Consider the following 20259-nt stretch of genomic DNA (forward strand, 5'->3'; position numbering starts at 1 on the left):
AGGTTATCTGAGGGAATCTATCCGAGGGTTTTGTCTCCCTTCGCCTGCGGGCTGGAAATAAACCACCAGCTCTCAGAACAAGGGATCGAGCTGAATTAACAAACATCCATTTATGAGGATGATACAGGGATGATTGTTTAGTGCGATCGAAAGAACCGCTGAGTGATTAAGTGAAGGGAAAGAAAGAGACTATGAGAAGGGATGTCTAATGATGATTTCAATGCATTTCTAACCTTTATCTCAACATCCACCTTTAAAGTCTTTTTAAATGAATATTCACTAAAGCAGTGGTTTTCAACCTGTGGGCAGCGCCCCCCAGTGGGTCGCGGTGGTATTGCAGGTGGGCTGCCAATTACAATTAAAAGAAATAATATTGTTAATATATGTAAAAATGTCTAAGACATAACATACCATAATTTCATATATATAATTAAATAACAAAAAAGAAATATTAAACTGTTACTATGCTTCACTATTCGAGCTCGCTGATTGGTTTAAGAATAAACCACCAATTTATCTTAGATATTTTTGCTGCATATGCTAAAGAACAACAAATTCAAACATGCATAAATGGCTGTTGTGTTTCCTCCTGACTGCTTGCTCCGGTGACTGTCTACCCGCTGCCGAGCTCTGCCTGGATCTGGTTTTCCCGAGCGGTGCCAGCCAGAGTTATTTTCTGTTCATTTCCAGTCCATTCCAGTCTAGGGCTGTGCGATTAATAGAAATAGTCATAAAATCACGGTTTGAGCGTGCGCGATTTCTAAATCGCTTTATAGCACGATTTTCCGCGGCCTTGACCTCCCGTCATATGCTATCAGAACCAATCAGAATGCAACTCCCCTAGGGCTAGAACAGAACAGACTGGGCATATGCCTAACTTTAGGTTCACACACTGTCTGTGATGCGCCTTTTTCCGAGCCCATGTTAACGGATCAGAGCGTTCACACTGCACACGGTAAAAGGCTAGAAATAAAAACGTCTGAAAATAATTAATATCTAGCACATGAGCATAGAGAGAGTTGTAAGTGCACAGGACGCAGTTTAAGTGAGAGGAGATACGTTTTAAGTGTGCACACTCTCTCCGCGCAGAGCAGTGTGTACCTGAGCAAGTACGTCTGGTTTTGTGACAGCGCAAAGGAAATCTGCGTGCGAACAGAGAGATTCGTGCTCATTCATTATTTTAATAAGCTTTCGCGTTATATTTATGCACTCTCACTGCTGACCACATACACATACTGTATACACACTGCAAACACCTGAGGCACCGCTACAATTAATGAGCTCTATGAACAATGCATGGCAAAAAAGTAAAAAAAAAGTCCCTGGACATGGGATTTTTAAAAAAAAAAATTGCCATAAGCCTATACATTTTGTTACATCTTTACTATAGTGATAATTTTTACTTATGTCTGTTCTATAGACGTAATATTTTTTTGATAAAGCTCTAATTGGTTTTCTTTTGGAAATATGTTTCAAATTAATCCTGAATGCATTTATGACTGTAAAAGCATATCGGTGTGTATCACAATCGCAAAATTGATCAAAGAAATCGCGATAGTTTTTTTTTTTTTTTGTCCATATAGCACAGCCCTAGTTCATTCAATATATACAGTTAACAATCTAGCTTCTGAGTACTTGGTTATTAACCCAACAATAGCGGGGTCAGTTAATTTTTTGAAGTGGGCCACGTAAACATATGTGTGTGGTTGTGTGGGCCGCGAGCTGAAAAAGGTTGGGAACCACTGCACTAAAGCATTTAAGACAGACCTGTTGTGATTTACATGTTTGTTAATCGATATATTGGTATATATTTTTGTTGAAGACATGGGTTAGCATTATTTCAGCTTATTTTTTAAATAATTGTTTAACAGAGGAATTCCTGGTTAAAAACTACATTACCCATAATTCTGCAGTGAAATCTCCACCAATCAGAGAATGGCCAGAAGCAAATTGCGCCAAAAGAACTCCCGTGAAGCACTAAGAATTCTCCCTACATTCCTAAACCAAGTGAATATTTTCCTTTTTTTTCAATAAATTTATAAGATATTGTTTCTGTATGTAAACACTTTTTTTATTGTCATTCGCAATGCTTCATGGGATTGTAGTGCTTTCCCTTATAAAAGCCTTTAAGTTCGCAGTCTTGTATCTTTGACTTTTAGTCTGATATTCAATTGTTTAAATGTTGTGATTCTCCTCGTAGCTGGTTGGTATAGTTCTCAGCTTATAAGTCTTGAACAATTTTTTTTTTAAATACTTATGGGGGAAAAAATTAGAAAAATACTTGAGTGGACGACACAAATGCAATCTATGCTTTTAAGCATCTTTTTATGTTCCACAGAAGAAAGTAAGTCATGCAGGTTTAAAACCACATGATTTTTAGTTTTAGCTTAACTATTCCTTTACTCTTACACAAAAATATTATTTGTCAGGATTGTTACTTTTTTATACTGAACTATATTGGTTTCTTCTATCCTGTCAGTTCTTGTTCTTCCAAATACACACACACACACACACATCAGCTATTAAATGTATATACCCCACCTCAAGCACACCCCTCATTGCTGGTCCGCCTCTTCCTGTTTCAAACGGCCAATCGGCTGAAAGCAGACAGGTAGCACTGACTCTCTCTCTCTCACACACACACACATTATCCGCGCACATCTGAACCCTCTCATTAACCCTGCAGATAAGAATAAACTCACACAAGTTTTTAAGATTTCTCACAGACCGAGCAGAACTCAGAGCCAGTAATCTGAATGCTTTTGGCCCTTATAGAAAACACTGACCATTTCCGTGCACATGCTCGGTTAAACCTGTTAGCTCTTGTGTGTGTGTGTGTGTGTGTGTGTGTGTGTGTGTGTGTGTGTGTGTGTGTGTGTGTGTGTGTGTGTGTGTGTGTGTGTGTGTGTGTGTGTGTGTGTGTGTGTGTGTGTGTGTGTGTGTGTGTAGCTAGCCGGCTAATGCTGGGTCTGTGATTGTCCTTCCTGTCTCCGGAGAGGCTGTCTGCAGACATAAGGCCTGTTAATAAACCCTTTAACACACAACAGCACAGTCTGTGTCCTGCATTACAGTCAAAGCATTATCTGTTTTACCGTAGTTTCTTATCATTTATTATTTATCTAGTGATTATTGGAGGAAACTAAATGACACTTGTGGCATCAGTTACATATTACCGCTTCACAGTGCGCTTCGGTTTTATTGCTCTAATTACTGTAACATCATGGATTGGTGATTTGCATATGATGTGTGTTTTGTTGAGTATCATTTATGATACATTGGGCTTTTAAGGCTCATAGAGTGAGAATATGAAGGATTTTAATCAGAGGCCCAAACTGAGCAAAAATATGCAATTTGGTGCAGATGCTAAAATTCTGATACTTGTAATCTAAATCAGTGAGATCTTTATAACAGTAGAGCAAGTACTAACATAAAATAATATAAATATCAGTCTGTGCTCTATGTCTCCAGTAATGTGTCTCAGTGATTGAGAGCTGAAGAAATCAAGGCTCCTCAGAAGATGTGAGATGTGCTGGAGGCTTGTGAAGATCATTCCTCCGCTGAGAAACAGTGAAAGTAAAGCTTCTGGAAACAAACGCTCCTCAAAAGATCCTGAGGATCAGATTTGAGACTCTGAAACATGATTGATGGAGAATCAAGTGAAGATGAGCTGCTTCAGTCCAGGACGAGTTCATCTGGAGATATTACTGACCTTATTCTGACCTTTACTTGATCACAATCACTCAAGATTTAACACGTGAAGCTCCAGCTGAAAGTGGACATTTGACATTTCACTAAAAGTCCTTTCTCTTGGTAAAAAAGACAGCTAGGATTTTCTGCACACTTTCTATGCCGTTCTGTATGTTTTCTTAGTCTTTTATGTAAAGAGTTTCCTTCAGTGTGCATCTGTGGGGTTTTTTCCCCCTTGTTTTCTGCTCCAGCAGGTGAAAATGGTGCGTCTGATCACCCAGTGATTGCACACGTCTCCTCAACAACATACATTATTTGAGGAATTGTTCACGCCTCGAGCACAAACTCTTCAGGATAACACACACATCAGTTTAATTAGAGTTTTGGTTTGTTCAAATCACTAACCTTCAGTCTAATTTGCAGTAATAGCAATGTTTGACTTTGCAAGTTTGCAAGCACTGCTAATTATAACCGCTCAATCACTTTACCACAACTAAATGCACACACACATGGTCATTGTCTGGAACGCAGCAGTATACTTTCCTGCAGCTCATACTTTGACCTTTGAACTCTCAGCAGTTGGGCAGGAAATAGACTTTCGGTGAGTTATTGGTCATTGTTTGAGCAGAATTCCCTCCCACTCGCACAAGAAGTGCATCTATCTATCTTGACAAAGGCGGGGAGAATCTGACACAGTGGAAGGAAGTACTAGTGTTTTTGTAGTGTATGAACTGTTTTTCTTCTCTAAACTGCACTAAAGACTGATCTGAATAATAATAATAATTCGTCACAATAATCATTGTGCATTACACTAGTGATTTGATTGATTGATTGATTGATTAGTGTTTTGCACATGAAGAATTAAATCATTTGTTGTCTGCGAAAATTTAGTGCATGTGTTTTGGTGCAGATCTTCCCTTAAACTGGAAGAATTTAAAAGGGTATGTTTCATAGTTTGTGGATCTCTGCTGACTTTATATGTGTCGTAGTCTCTTAAAATGTTTTAGGAATTCGGTCAGAAGTTATTGAAAGTGCACATAAACTCTCTCACACACAGGGGTCAGAAGCAGTGCTGAATTGCATTATGACAGGACTCCATGGCTCCAAATATGTGATAGGATTGCCATCTGCTGTCTCGTGGGATTTCTACAACACAACTAACGCTCTCTCTGTGTCTCTCAGGCTCGTCTGGCCCTTCAGAGCGGCGCTCAGGCGGTCATCTTTGACATCACAAATGATCCCGGTGCTGCTCAAGAGGTCAGTATTACAATAATTGACTTCGGTAGCCATAACATAAAAATTTTCTTTTGTAAAATCATAATAAATTAACATGGGCTATCCTTTTTACAATTTGTATTAATTGTTATTTATAGTATTATTATTATATTTCAAGTTTTTTTAGGACAGTTGCCAATAAACGTACCTTATTTAACCATTTCTATAATTTTAGATTAGAACAAATTAACATGGAATCTCCTTCATTCTGTTCTTTATTTATTTACTTATTTATTGCATTTATTTATTTTATTGTTTGTTTGTTTTTTTGTTTTAGGAGAGCATTTGAAGATAAAAGCAACTTATCACAGTTTTAACTAACTCTTAATCTAAAAATAAGAAAAATCTGCACAGTATTTTCATTCAAGCAAGTTTGTTTTTATTTGTATTGCTATTTTAATTAATTGTTTATATTTTTTATTTTTGTTTTTTAATTGATTTATATAGGAAGACAGTTACCGATAAAAGAAACTTATCAGTTTTAATAATCATTTAAAATCTTTATTGTTATTCAATTTTTATTTATTATTATTCAGTATATTATTTTATTAAGTTATTTTATTTTTCATTATCTTTTATTTTTGTATATCTTATTTTTGTAAGACAGTTGCAGATAAATGCAATTTATCAAAATTTTAATAATCGGTGTAGTAACTAAGGTAGCTTGGCAAAAACTTTTTTTTTTCTAAATCATGTAGTTCAAAATATATTCTATTCTATATCAGTAGTTAGACACTTTGTTGTTGTCTGTTTTTTCACACACAGCTGCGTGATTCAGATTCGTTTCCTCGTCCAGTGGTGCTGGTGAAGTCATCAGATGCAGAAGAACTGATGGGACTCGTCAATAAGAACGAAGAAGCCATGGTGTTCATAGATATCATGATGGAGACTCAAAAATGGGTGTGTAAACGTATCCACATTTAAATAAATGTCTTTTCATTTCTAGGTTTTGCTGTTTCAGTCTTCATGCTGAAATAACTGTGTAAACCAGCATGATTTTACTGGAACAACTTTCCCATCACCCAATCAGAATTAAGGGAAAGTTTAGGCCTTTTGTAAGAGATGGGGTTGGGACTTAAACAAACCTATTTTCTATGTTTTTAGGGCTAATCAATAAGAAATATGGTTAGCACTGTTAGTTTAACAGGATGATCACAGTTATAGCTGCACTATGCACCTGAACATATTAACTGGTATGGCTGGTCAACCAGTATGGTCCTTGTGGACTCTTGTTGGTTAAGCTAGTTAAAAAATGCATGCGATGCTAGCATCCAAAATCCAACATACATTGGTACACTTTCAGAAAAAATCGCTACAATGGCTGTCACTTGGTGATACCCTGTTTATTTTGGAACAGCTAAAATACATTAGTTGGTGATTTAATGACAAACTAATGGCAGGACACTCAAGCTTCAATCTTTGTTGTTGTGTACACAGCCTTACTATGACGTTGGCATCCTGTTGACTGTGGCTCTGGTTGTGTTGGCCATCGTCATGATCTTTGTTTTACGCTTCCGCTGCAGGTCCAACAGAACCTGGGTAAGAAAACACCAAGGGTGGCCAACTTCAGTCCTGAAGAGCCAGAGTCCTGTAGATTTTTGATCCAACTCTGATAAAAAAACAGCCTATAGCTTTCTAGTAACCCTTAGACCTTGATTAACTTGTTGAGGTGTGTTTGATTAAGGTTAAAGCAAACTCTCAAGGACCGAAGTTGGCAACTGCTGCATTATACCAATGCTGTCTATGTTTACCATTAGTATTGATTGTAACATGACCATTGATTACATCATTATATTCCTCTCCTCTTCTTTATGATCATAACTTATTGTTTTGATGTTTAAAATAAATGTAGAAATCTCAAAATCTTTTTTTCTCAACTCCCAGGACTCTGTGCACCAGCAGACCATGCGTGCCATCAGCAGGTTGGAAACGCGCACATACAGCTCTCAGGGTTGCTCTGGCTCCCAGCGTTCTCGTGAGGCTCAAGGGTCAAACAGCAGCTCCAATTCCAGCCCAGTCTGTGCCATCTGTCTTGAGGAATTCATGGATGGCCAGGTAGGAGATTAAAAGAAAAAGCATTATATGATTTTGAAAAAAAGCTAGAAAAACCATCAAAAGCAGACAGGAAAAGAACCACTTTGGTTTTGAGGCACACCAATGGCACATTTAATATAAAATTTTCTGTCTCTGGCAGGAATTGAGAATCATCTCCTGTGCTCATGAATTCCATAAGGAGTGTGTTGACCCCTGGCTCCTACAACATCGTACCTGCCCACTGTGCATGCACAACATCATGGGTAAACAGCCTCAGGGTACATATATATTTCTCCTATAATATTATTAAAGAGCTTACGAGGCAGCACTGTTTTGAAATTCCTCTTCTTTCTTTATCTTATGCTTCCCAAGTATCAAAACATCCAGTTTAATTAGATGCCCAAACCTGTGTTACTTTCTTGTGTGGAGCGCAAAAGATATTTTGAAGAATGTTTATTTGTCATTGGGGTCTTGTGTTGTTTGGTGCCCAATGTTCTTTAGAATGTCTTTTGATGTTCAAAAAAAGAAGGTCACATATAGGTTTGTTAAGACCCGAAGCAGGATTTCACTTGCTCAGAACCAAAGCCTGAACATACCCTGAACAATGCAATTCTAGTCCTTGATATTCAATAGGAATTTTTCGTAGCAATGTTTTCAAATTAAATTCACCATCTACCCTCCAACAGGTTCAGATCAGGCATCCCGTCTGCCCCAAAGGAGTAGAATGCCACCCCCTCCACCAGAGCACAGTCAGGCCTTCCTCCTTCCGCATAACTATTCAAACCAACACCCTTATCATCGGCAACCTGTTCCCTTTTCCCTGCGCCATCATTATCCCCGTAACCCATCTGGACCTTTACCCCAATTGGGCCACTTTAGCAACTCACCCCCTCTACATCCACAGACTCTCCATTGCTTTCCCAGCGGACTGTTGGGTGCTAGGTGTGCATATCACTCTGCTCCGGATGCCCATCACGGACGTCCACATAGGACAGGTGGGCACGGGTGTCGGACTGGGGGGCATCACTATGCAGCCCCCAAAAGGTCGTTTCACCGGTGCCCCGGAGGACCTTTGCGGAACGCCTCAGGTTCTCGGATGCATCACGTGGCATCATCCGCAAATCATGGAACTCATCATCACCTGCCACGTGGGGGAGGCTCGCACAGTCGCCAAGACGACGGAAGCTGCTCAGGAGGGAGTTACCATACCGAGCGGAGTGGTTATCTTGCAGACGGACCGGCTAGCGATTCCAGCTCGGGATCATGCCATGGCTCGTCCAGTGACTCTGTTTTGAACTGTACAGACATCAGCCTGCAGGGTGTTTATGGCAGCTGGTCTACTTTTCGTAGTTCACTCAGCAGTGATTACGACCCATTTGTCTACTGTGGACCGGGCAAAGCTCCACGCAGAGGGAGCATGGAGGCCACACAAAGGCCTCGTTCCCTGGACTCTGTAGTGAACCAAACCGGGATTGGAAGCATTGGTGATGCCGGTGCCATCTGCCCGGAAGAACAACAGCCGCAGCAACAGATGGCTGTGTTCAGTCATGTTCACTATCATAGGCATAGACACCACTATTATGAGGACGGGGAGCTCAGTCAAGGGCCCAGCCGAGGTTGTGAGGGGGATCAAGAGGCCATGTCCTCAGCTGCGGCAGCAAGTGGGCCTTGTCCCGTAACTAAAGACAAAGACTCCACCAGGTGTCAGGGACAAAACCAGTCTTGCCATTGCCCCAAAACAGACCTCAGTTCAAGGAGGGTTAAGGATAGAGACCCGGACCCTCTTTCCACCTCAGGTGCTTCTGTGATCCTTCCCTCCCCTCCTTTAACCTCTCCGTCCCCACGCTGTTGCCACAAAGGCCCAGGTTGGAAGTCCAGTCGGAAAGCAGCCGGCTGTTCATTGGAAGCTCCTTCGCCAGTTGTTCACTTCCATCAAAGCTTGGACCTTCAGGATGATTGTAGCATTCATATCCACTACGGACAGGGATCGGGAAGCTACTGCTGCACACCTCCGCCAGACATGGCCCCCACACTGCTGCCGGTACCTCTTATCTTGGACTCTTCGGGTATGACCGACTGGCCGTGCTGTAGTGGGGCACATGTGGTTTGGCAGAAGCAAGTGCAGCAGTCCCAATCTGAGCCTCAGCTCCTGGGACCCACTTCTGGAATGGACAGACCCCTGTGTAGGGCCTATCATGGCCCAGGGGACGAACATCCCATGGACTGTCTGTACTGCCAAACTCTACACAATAGTCAGGGTGAGTATATCTGAATGTCTGACAGAAGTGCACTCCTGGACCAACATTGGCCACCCCTGATGTAAAGCCTAACTTTAACATTATTTTTAGATATGTTTTAAGATTATCCTGATAAGCAAAATATGTAAGAATCATAAACTTTTGTTAGTCACAGGGCTTATTTTCTGCAGCAATCCAAAAGCCAATTGAAAAACCAGTTGTCTTTTTGTTAAAGGACATATGTTGATGGGGTTGGTGTATAAAAATATATAATCTAAGCAGTACTCTAATGCATTGAATGTGCACAGCTGGTTTTCAGTTTGAATTAACTATTCCTTCAATTAAATGAGTTTTAAATGTTTTTTTTCTCCACAGGGTCAGAGGAAGAGTCTGGTGTTTGAGAAAACTCCTCACGCTGCTACACAAGAGCCGAAATGGACAAAACAGTTCGGCGATCTCTCGCTGTCTCTTTCACTCACATTTTGAGTCTTCCGGATAATTCCAAACTTTTTCTGCAAAATCAAACTGGATTACCAATAATCTCCAGACCTCAGAATTTCGTTCTTACAAAGAATTGAGCAGTCATTGATGATTAGACGTTTTTTCCAAAGTACTCTTCAGTAGTAACTCACTGTTGCTAGCACTAGGGCTGTCAATTTTGTGAAAAAAATCATTTTCGATTTTTAAGACATAAGGGTTCATTGAATTGATTGTACAATCAATTTTCCATGTCTAAAAAAAAAGACGTTTCCTTTTTCAATGTCAAATAACGGACGAACGTAAAGAGAGCGCTGGAAACGCAAAAGTCAACAGTATATTTATTTATTGGCATGAAGTTTCGTGCAGAATAACAAACAGCAAAAGGAGTGCAACATTCTCAAAAAAATATATGTGCAGAGGGGACTGCTGCCATAAGAAAAACATCACTGCAGGCTTCAACCCGGCTGCATTTATGATTTAGGCAATTCAAAAATCTCCAAGATTATTTTAAATAATGATTCAATCCATTTCAAACAACTGTTCAAAAAATGAAACTTTAAATGGACTTGAGAACAGGCCATGTGTGTTTTTTTTATTGAACGTAACGACAGTTAGGCTAGGCGGCACTAGGCAGGCATAATGAAATGTGCAAAAAGGCAAGGGCAATTACAAATTTATTGGACAGGAAAACAAGTCGACCAAAATTTTCGGGGTCCAGAGCTGAGCGTTTTTTATTCACTATATGTCCAGCTATTGAGAAGACGCGCTCCGACCGCACTGATGTCCCAGGGACACTCAGGTACAGCTGCGCAAGGTGGGGGTATTACTGCCAGTTTTCCACCACAAAAGCTGGTCGCTGTCAGCTTGCAATGGTCCTTTTCATAACTCAGAATCTCCTGTAACTAGATGCGCGAATGAGGCGAATTCGCGTCTACCGCGACGTGAGACCTCTAAACGCGCGTAAAAGCGTCTTTACATTGACTTAACATTGAAATCATTCGTGCCAGACGTTCTATTCGCGTTTGGTGTGAACGCAGAATAAGAAGTCGCTTTCGACGTCACTGGGTCTTATAGGCTCGTAAAATTGCTGCTATTTTCTGTCTAGCTTTCGCAACGCATACTGCACTTTCGGAATTCTTTATTTTCTTTTTCTGCTGGTTTGTGAGTTTTGTTACATCTATATTTTTTAAATGTTTAATTCTTCTAAAAATTAATAGAGTACATATTTGGTTAAAATCGATTCCCTATTTTCATTTTCAAAACTTTTTTTGGTTGGTCCGATCGATTGTGCAATCGATTTTCGAACTAAAAGTGACAGCCCTAGCTAGCACCTTTGTCATGTCCAGAATAAGTCATTCTTGGTACTTTAGCAAATATGGTCCAAATGTGACTTTTGATAGACAAACAAGTGGTATTAATTCAGGCAGTTATCAGAGGATCTGGAAGATGCGCATGAAATTGAGTATGCGCTCAATCTGGGTTTCCTCCTTTCATTTGGTTTAAATCAGGATTCAATTAGGATGTTCTCTTGTAAACAATTTCTAAATGATCTTCATAAAAGTCCTTAAAGATTTAAACGTTCTTTCATATTCCATTGAGATTCAGACTTGGCGTATGTACTCTATGCATGTACGTAGACACTTCTATCTACACAAGCCTGGTTGTTGTGTTCTGAAATGTCACAACCAATCCATAACACAACATTAGCGTAATCTGTCTTGTTCTACAGTCATTTTTCTCTTCCAGGTTAACTACTATCCTGGCGGTATCATTATATTTTGAAGACTGAGATACTGAGCATGTACAATGAAACTGAGAGCTTGCAATGCATCGGCTGTGCATTTACTCCTGTGTTTGCATACTTGCATAAAGTAGCTTTCATTAGTTTACCATGCCTACTGGCTAATTTTTAGCTATCTAGTCATTGCAGTGCTACCCACCTCTTCCTTTTTATTTCTGACTCTTTAACTTTGTGTTGGTCTTCGTTCAAGCTTCTGGCCTGGTTTTCCAGCACTACCTCAGAGAACCAATCAGAAAAGTCCTATTAGCGAGACGGTACTTCAAAGGTACTTGTGCGCTGGCGTCTCGTTACTCCTGCCAGATATTAACTCAGAGGAGCGATAGGGAGCTTTACTTTATATAATCTGTCCTTGGAAAGGAGCATTTCATTGCGGTTTCAGGTCTCGGTTTTGTTCATTCAAAAATGGCAGCTGTTATTTACAAATGTTTGTGTCTACATTTATCAATTTTACTTGTCAAAACTGAATGAATTGACTGAATATATTTGGGGAAAGTTGTGAAGATTTTGTTTTGTTTTGTTTCATTATTTTGGCCTGTTAAACCTTGTGTGTTCGGGCTGAGAAGGACTACATTTCCCAGAAATGCTTTGCTTTGCTTTCACCCCTTTGACTCTCATATTCCCTTAAAGGGATGCAACATTTCATATAAACCAACCAGCATACAAGCTCACCAATGTATCCCATGAAATGAACACTTCATGAAGTTTATACATACATTTATGTAGCCTGCTGTCTTGTTTATGGCAATACCAGCCAACACGCATAACTTGAGCTGACTCAATACGTATTGCCTGCAAGCATGGTTATCTTTACTCTGTTACCCAGAAATCTCTCTTGTCATATATTGTAAAAGCCAACCATTAAAGGAATGGTCTGGGTTCAAAACAAGCTGAAACATGTGACAGGCTTCCTTAAGTTGGGAAAAAATATCAGATGCAGTTTTGTAGCTGAAACATGCCTTTAAGTAAAGAAAATGAAACACTGGAAATCTTGCCATGACAAACACCTGAATGTGTGTTTGTTTTTGTTTTGTTTTTTTGTTTTTTGCTTTTTTTTGTCAGTAAATGGTCAAATTGGTCAAAGGTCTTGGTCCTTTGAACCACAAACACCTCACATGAATCTTTTTGGCATGTTGATTTGCATCAAAATGAGGCTGAATTCAAAATGAAAAAATGCTTAAGACAATTTACTAAATCCCAGTATAGCCCGCACCTTATGATCAAATCAATGACTCTTCCAACTGTTTTTGATTATTGGAAAAATTTGTAAAATCTGTTAAACATTTTAGAGCCCTGCATAGCAAAAAAAATATATTGACTATAGAAAAGTCCATAGCTTTTCCAGACCTAGAAATCTTTTATCAAATCAAATTACATTATATTTCTGTGTAATACTTTCTGTGGGAACACTGTTAAATTCCGATACTTGGATGCATCTAGATAGTCTTTTGTTCACTTTTTCATAAACCAAAGATAAGTATTATCCAATATTTTCATTGTGGCAGTGAATTTTGTAAGTCATTTTAGTAATTAAGTCCTCATGATTTTCTTTTAACTCAAGATAGTATATAAACGCAGCTATTTCCACCAACTACCACAGATTATGGAAGATTTGCACTTCCATGTTGGCATCCGTCTCATTCAGAACACGTAAAACTCTTGGCTTTATCTAGAAAGGATGCAAACAGCACTTTTCCTTGGGGAAAAAAAATCTGCATGTGATTCAAGAAAGGAACGCGAAGCAAAACAATTGAAGCACTATGTAGCTACTAGTTCTACGTCAATCAAAGAAATGTCAGTGAGGATGATTTTATTTTCTCTACAGTTGTAGATCGTCAGTTATGTCTGTATTGTTTATACGCTCTCTTTTCCACAGAGAATCAATTAAAACTGCCTTTTTTTATTAGAGCTAAATCCCTTCACAAATCAAGGGATATGCCAGTATATGTATAATATTTTGTGTAAAAAAAAAAAAAGAAAGAAAGAAAGACAAAGCAGTTATAAGATAAAATGTTGTATTTTATATATAATAGAACATTTCAATATGGTAATGTAACTAATATATTTATTTACTAATATATTTATCCATTTTTGTCCAGGTCTGAGAAAATGTACAAAAATAAAATTAAAAATGTTATTTTCTCATTTTTTGGAATGATATTCTTTGAAATGTACAGCTGCCATCATACATGTATAAACCTGGCATCATTCCGATTATATACAAATAAATTATTTTGAAATAAAAATACAGAGATTGTGGTGTTCATTTTTTTTATTTTATATATAATTATCCTGAGTGTGTGTGTGTGTGTGTGTGCATGCACACAGTGTTGCTAACTTGGCAATTTTGTTGATAGATTTAACAACTTTAAAGATTACCCTTGCATTTTTTTGTAACAAATTTAGCTATTTAAAAAATTATAAAAAAGGCATGCATGAAAAAAAAAAAAGCTGACCTTATACGTAATTCCCCCAGAACTGCTTCTGTTTACAAAAGTGAGCGCAAGCTAGATTTAAGTGATTATTACGTTTTGAATATGGATATTTTTCTTACAAAACACCCATGTTCACCACCCAGAGCCGTGTGAGACACTTTTTTATTTTTTATAAAAGGGCGCTTTTTATTTCACGTCTTTTGGACTGATGCACTCCAACACCCGCTGACTACAATGATTGAGCTTGAAAGATCAAAGACAATTTTTTAGTAATAACTCCAACTGGATTCATCTTGAAAAAAGAAAGTTATTTACAACTACTGTAGGATGCCCTGGTGGTGAGTAAAACACAGCCTAATTTTCATTTTTGGGTGAACTATGCCTTTAACGCACACTAAATCCAAACCATCTCAAATACTGCTCCAGCGCTCTATTCAAGGCTTAGTGTATCCCATCATGCATTATGTTCTGGAAATAAATCACGCCAAGATTGCGAGAGGTCACGGAAATCTTTCCAATGTATGTTAAATATTAATAATGATTAGATATATAATTTGGTAGTAAAACAAAGTGCTACACATTTTATTGGTGCAAAGGTGAGTAGCCTATATTTATTTTGTACATCATTTGCAACTGCTTTTTATCACTTAATTAAAACCGCCAGAAATTAAAGTGTGTCATCTGTTATAGGGACTACTGAACAAACATTTAACATTTTATTTTAAAAATGAAAACTCTGTAAACACTTGCAATGTAGCAGATGAACAAAAAAGAAAATGATACCAATCCATTATACAGTTCTTATGTTAAATGTCTTTATTGTTGCAGTGGACGTTCAGTGTTAACTGATGGTGTCATATTATTATTTCACTCCAGCACGAGGCTTGAGTAAATCACCTTTCTGCAGCTGTGTGTGTTAGTAAAAGACCTTTGGGATGCCCTGGCTCTCCGGTGTGAGAACTGTTAGGTTTCCTCTGGCGTCCTGGTCCTTCTCAATGGCTTCGAACAGAGATTTGAAGTTTCCAGCTCCAAACCCCTAGTGGATAAGACACGGCAGAGTCACAGGAGAATTAGACCCTGATTTTCACTGAGAAATTGCTAGTAAATTTCACAAATAATTACAAAGCAACAGCGGGTAGTGTTGAAGTAAATGTGCAATTCTGAAGTAGAAAACCTAAAATATGTTATTGTAAAACACGCTCCAATAATCAACTTCGAAAAATGATTTTTTACACATTTACCTCACAACTTTGCATATCACACCAGAAGAATTAAATGCCACAGAAAAAGTTCCCCTTAGTAATAAACATCATGAGTACATTGTTATCAGCGTTGTGCAACCTGTGTATATCTGCTAACATCTCTCTGAGTTTGAGTTTCGTGGTCCTTTAACAACCAACCAGTCTTTGGATTTGATCTGTTAGTGTCGTTGGGTTCATTTTCTTGCTCTGTTTGACGTTTTAAGCACCACAGAAGAAAGTAAAGCCCCCTTTAGTGCGTTTCAGATAGAAATGTCTCATCTTTAGGCACTTCCTTCACTTCACAAGCTTTAAAAAGCCTCTAATAAAACTATATCCCTGTCCATACATGTTTTCTCAAAGCTCAGACTCTCAGTACTGTATCTGGATTTACTGTACCTTCATACAGACTATACAATTGATCTTATAAAATCCTTCCTATGGCTTGATGCCAATCATTTTTTTGTAATCTATACCCATCATGCATTACACTGTCCTGCATCAGATTCACTGAATGAAATCCAATACTCATTTCTTACAAATTTTGTGCAGCAGAATCCAAAAATAGTGTGTGTTTTGCTTGAGTTCATCACTCTTTCTCACAACATGTGTTGCATTTTGTAACATTTTTGCTTCCTACAACCATTTGTAAGGTGAAGAAGTCTTGTATTCTCCCTCAATCCGCAGAAAAACACCACACAAACACGATTCCTGTCTGGATCTGAGCCACATTGCAACTCTTTCACATGCATGACATTATTTTATGCCTATAAAATAAAAAATCAAGATGCAGGGCTGTGTTATGGTTTTATAACGTCCCCCGCTGGTGGAATAATCTTCCCAGCCCTTAAAACATTCAAGAAACGTCTAAAAACTCATGAGATATTTTTAAAGACCTTGACTGAATCCTGTAAACACATAACTACATGCATTGACTATTTTTTTATTTCTCTCTCTGTTCTGGTCCATCTTTGAAACTTTGCCTTTTCGCACTTCTCATGCTATGGCCTCCTGATGAGGAAATCCTCCTTATTTGTAAATACCTTCAGATAAAAGCATTTGCCAAATATTTCTATATGGTATTAGTAAGTCACGTGGATATCTGCAAGCAGTGCTGACAGTATCTGTTCCTCCTTTGTGTTTGATTTAAAAGAATAAATGTAATCACATGTTAATCTCAGGACATTAAAGTATGGAAGCTTGTTTCTGTCACCGAATAAAAATAAAAATCTGATTTTCTTTACACATCGCAATTCAAATTTTTTTCAGAACCAAGATATGAGCTTGTAATTGCGTGCTATTAAGTAAGAATTGCAAGAATTCTGAATAAACACAAAATAATGTTACTTTTTAATCTCAAAATTCTGAATTTTGTTTTCTCGAGTTATAAAGTCAAATTTTGAGGAAAAAGGCTATTTTCTTACAATTGCAAGATACAAAAAAAAAGTCATAATTGCGATATAAAAAGTCTCAATTAACCATATTTTATTTGTTATTCAGTGGCGGAACTTTCAGTACTGTGAGTTTATATCACGCAATTCTGAGAGTCGTTACTTTTTTATTCATTGGCAAAAATGGGCTTCCCTATTGAAGCCTTGATGAAAGAGGTCAAACACAGACTCACAAAGTGGTTGTTCCTCTGGATGACCTCCAGGAAGAGCGTCGGTCTGTCCTGCACGGGTTTAGTGAAGATCTGTAGCAGGTAACCTTTATCGTCATAGTCTACTAAGATTTTTAACTCCTGCATTGGATAAAAGAGCAACAGATTTCAAAATGCATTTGGAAAACCATTCAAATGTGTCCATACGTTTAATAGAATCCACTGTCATTAGAGTTTCTCCAAACCTGCAGCGTTTTGAGGTCCTCCTTCACCCTGATCTTGGCCGTCTTCAGTCTCTGTTGCAGGCTGTCGTAGTAGCTATCAGGAGCGGACAGGAACTCCATCCCTCGAGCTCGGAGGTTCACGATCTGATCCATCAGGAAAGAGTTTCATCTTTATCTTGGTGTATTAGGAGTGAATTATATTGAGAGGAGTTGTGAGCGTACCGCTTGGATGATGTTGGAGGTGTTTAGCGCGATGTGCTGCACTCCAGGTCCTCCGTTATAGTCGATATACTCCTTTATAAAACATCAAGAGGACATTATAGAGCTACGGTGGATGTTTAGGACAGGTTTCTGATGTTTTAGTCAAAGGTGAAGTGTGTACCTCAGCTGTAAAACAAATGCTGGGTTGTTTCATCCCAACTTTGGGTCAAATGTGGACTAACCCAACTTTTGGGTTAAAAATGTACCATCTACCCAGCATTCTTTAGTGTATGTTTGAAAAGCCAACATAAGTTTATAAGTTGATGAAAAGCTAATAGTTAATTTAATTTGGAATGTATAAGCTAATTATTAATTAAATTATTTTAATGTCGCTTGGTTCACTTCATTTAGACTTTGACATAATTTATGACATTTCTATGGGCGGACGTTTTCAGCATTTCATAAAAAACATTTTATTAAAAGAACATGAAGAATATCAGTAGCGTGATATCATTTGTTTTATAATTATTAAAATATTGTTTTTTGTTTTATAGTGCAACTAATATATTTATGTCTTTATTTTTATAGAGTTATAACTTATGATCTGGGTTATTTTAATTAACTAAAACTAAAAGCAAATAACCCAACGAAAAATAAAAAAATAAAAATAGGTGTTAACTGAAATAAAATTATGATTATTATTTTTAAATCAGCTAATTTCCAGGGCAACATTTAGTATTTTAATTTAGTTTAACTTGATTCTAAAACAACTAAACACACATAATTAAATCTGATATGAAAAAATAAAAATGTAAACTATACAGAAATATTTAAAAAACAAAATACTGAAAGTGACAAAAAAATTAAAACAATTAACTTTAAATGAAATTAAAATGAAAATTCAAGATTCAAAATATTAATAAAAGCTATAATAGTATAGTTATAGTTATAGTTATAACACTGCTTATAATAATTAATTAATTAAAATAATTGCAATATAATTACTGACCGTGCAGCCCTATATATCTATACAAAATAATTGTAAAATAAAATGATAAAAATAAAGCTTTAATTAAAAAAAGATTCAGTATTTGATGTTTATCTGTAGCTATAGGTCATTTTACCATTACATGAAGTTAAATTATGGAAAATCAACTTAAAATCTCTTGGTGAGTTGAAAGTTTGGGAATCACAGCCTTAAAGAATTCACTTTCTATCAATACAAAAACCAATCAATCTTGAAATGTCTGCTAGAAGTTGTGAATCTGCTGGAGGAACCTGGATCTGTGATTTCTTCTTGCCCGTGGCTGGCTCATTGATGGGCATCTTGATGGTCTCCTCATAATTAGTGACAACGATGGACCTGAGAGCGCTGTATTCGGTGTGGATCTGCTTATCATCGATGGACCAGAACCTGTGGAACATCAGACACTTCTGATACCTGCACAGACAAAGACAGATCGAGTTATTTGCCCGTGACTTTTCCTCCAATTTGTCTTATTGATTTGTTTGCTGGACGTGTGACCCTCACCAGTCCGAAACTGGCACCATTTCATCATCTGGCTGGTTTCCCACAATGTGATCGATGAAGTTTAAATGTCCCGGAGGCCTTTGAGAGACAAAGAAAACCGCTTTATTTAAACATATTATTTAAGCATATTTTCATGCATTTTGAAGTTCTGCAATACGTATTTGCATAGAGTTGCTATAGGAGCTAAGACTTCAGGTGCACTTCAGTAATATGAGTGAATATCCCGGAAAAATTGACTCACAGTTTTGCTAACAGAGGGTCTCTGAACATCGGCTCTTTGTATCCTGGCAGAAACAGACCTTTATACGGCCCCATGTACTCCACAAACGTGTGTTTCGTGTCTCCGTACTGCAAACATCACATCTCCAGCTCAAGATAGTAGAGATAGTGAGTGTAGAGGACAGTGTGTGTGTCTGACCTACCGTCTGAATTACAGCGTATTTGACTTTTCCGCCCGAATCCTGCTCGATCCACGGCTCTTTGACGATCACTGCTCCTCTCTCTTTGGCTTTCTGTGAACACAAATGCTGTGAAGTTCATTCTGTGCAGTTATTTTCTAATTAACTGCTAACTGTATACTGTGAAGAAAACACTACTGGCTATTTAAAAGAGCCTGTTGTCTGCTTTTATCTTAATTTATCTTATTTTATTGATTAGTTTGCATTATAACCTTTTTTCTATTTTTTTTTTTATCAATTAAACACATTTTACCCTCACATTTTCATTACTGTAATGGAGAAAAAAATGCTGCTGGTATCCAAAAAAAAAAAAAAAAGATTAATTGTCATGAAAAGAATGCCTAAATATTAATTTAATACAAAATATATTTTTATGTATAATTTATAAATTATATAAAAAGTGCACTGAGTATGCATTATGCAAGGATTTTATTGATTTATTTATTGCATTATAATATTATTTTAATGACCCATTTTAACTCTAAAATTTTCAGTACTGTAATGCAAAAAGAAAAATTTGCTGTTAAGCATAATTTTTTTTAACTGTCATGAAAATAATCCCTTTTTATAAAGTTCTGATTCTTTCTGTAAGGATATAAAAATAATAATAATAAATAGTTATTCTATGTTTTTTGAGTTTTTTTGTACCTTGTGATATTCTTTTCATGTCTGGGAATAAAATAAAAAAAGGAAAATAATGCTGTTAACCTTAAAGTGTGAATAATTACAATGAAAATAATGCTGATTTTAAAGGTTTTTCACCCTTTTCATGCCATTTTAACCCTTAAATTCTCCTTAAATTGTAATCAACTGTCATGGAATTAATGTCGTATTACAAAACATGTATTCGCTATAATGTGTAGGACAAAACAGCTGATGTACCTTGACTAAAAAGTCACAGTCCTCCACTTGAAATGCCACATCTTTCACTCCGTCTCCATGTTTCATGAGATGCTCGCCCAATTCTGTGGAGAGAGGGAGCACCTTTTTTAATGTATTTTTAACCAGGGGTCATTTGAACCTTGGGTTAACAGAATATTTCATCATCTTATTTTAATTAA

The 20259-nt window shown here is 37.4% G+C and overlaps 2 protein-coding genes across 3 annotated transcripts in view; one reads left to right on the plus strand and one right to left on the minus strand.

Annotated features, from left to right (window-relative positions):
• Positions 1 to 10029, plus strand: part of LOC132140083 (E3 ubiquitin-protein ligase RNF43-like) — a 125555-nt gene extending 115526 nt beyond the window's left edge. The window contains exons 3-9 of one of the 2 annotated variants that reach the window (XM_059548893.1): positions 4870 to 4944; positions 5728 to 5862; positions 6400 to 6501; positions 6847 to 7017; positions 7157 to 7259; positions 7683 to 9254; positions 9609 to 10029. In XM_059548893.1, coding sequence (XP_059404876.1) covers positions 4870 to 4944; positions 5728 to 5862; positions 6400 to 6501; positions 6847 to 7017; positions 7157 to 7259; positions 7683 to 9254; positions 9609 to 9634 — 2184 coding nt within the window. In that variant the 3' untranslated portion in view covers positions 9635 to 10029. Of the gene's footprint in view, positions 1 to 4869; positions 4945 to 5727; positions 5863 to 6399; positions 6502 to 6846; positions 7018 to 7156; positions 7275 to 7682; positions 9255 to 9608 lie in introns of both variants that reach the window. The other variant, XM_059548892.1, reaches the window with a different exon arrangement.
• Positions 10030 to 14756: 4727 nt separating this feature from the next.
• Positions 14757 to 20259, minus strand: part of hpda (4-hydroxyphenylpyruvate dioxygenase a) — an 8130-nt gene continuing 2627 nt past the window's right edge. The window contains exons 6-14 of the mRNA XM_059548894.1: positions 20081 to 20163; positions 19163 to 19252; positions 18982 to 19088; positions 18741 to 18818; positions 18488 to 18650; positions 17231 to 17302; positions 17030 to 17152; positions 16809 to 16925; positions 14757 to 14982 (exon numbers count right to left, since the gene is read on the minus strand). Of these exons, the coding sequence (XP_059404877.1) occupies positions 14863 to 14982; positions 16809 to 16925; positions 17030 to 17152; positions 17231 to 17302; positions 18488 to 18650; positions 18741 to 18818; positions 18982 to 19088; positions 19163 to 19252; positions 20081 to 20163 (953 nt within the window). The 3' untranslated portion in view covers positions 14757 to 14862. The remainder of the gene's footprint in view (positions 14983 to 16808; positions 16926 to 17029; positions 17153 to 17230; positions 17303 to 18487; positions 18651 to 18740; positions 18819 to 18981; positions 19089 to 19162; positions 19253 to 20080; positions 20164 to 20259) is intronic.

This window comes from Carassius carassius, chromosome 4, assembly GCF_963082965.1.
Source record: "Carassius carassius chromosome 4, fCarCar2.1, whole genome shotgun sequence".
Classification (NCBI taxonomy): domain Eukaryota; kingdom Metazoa; phylum Chordata; class Actinopteri; order Cypriniformes; family Cyprinidae; genus Carassius; species Carassius carassius.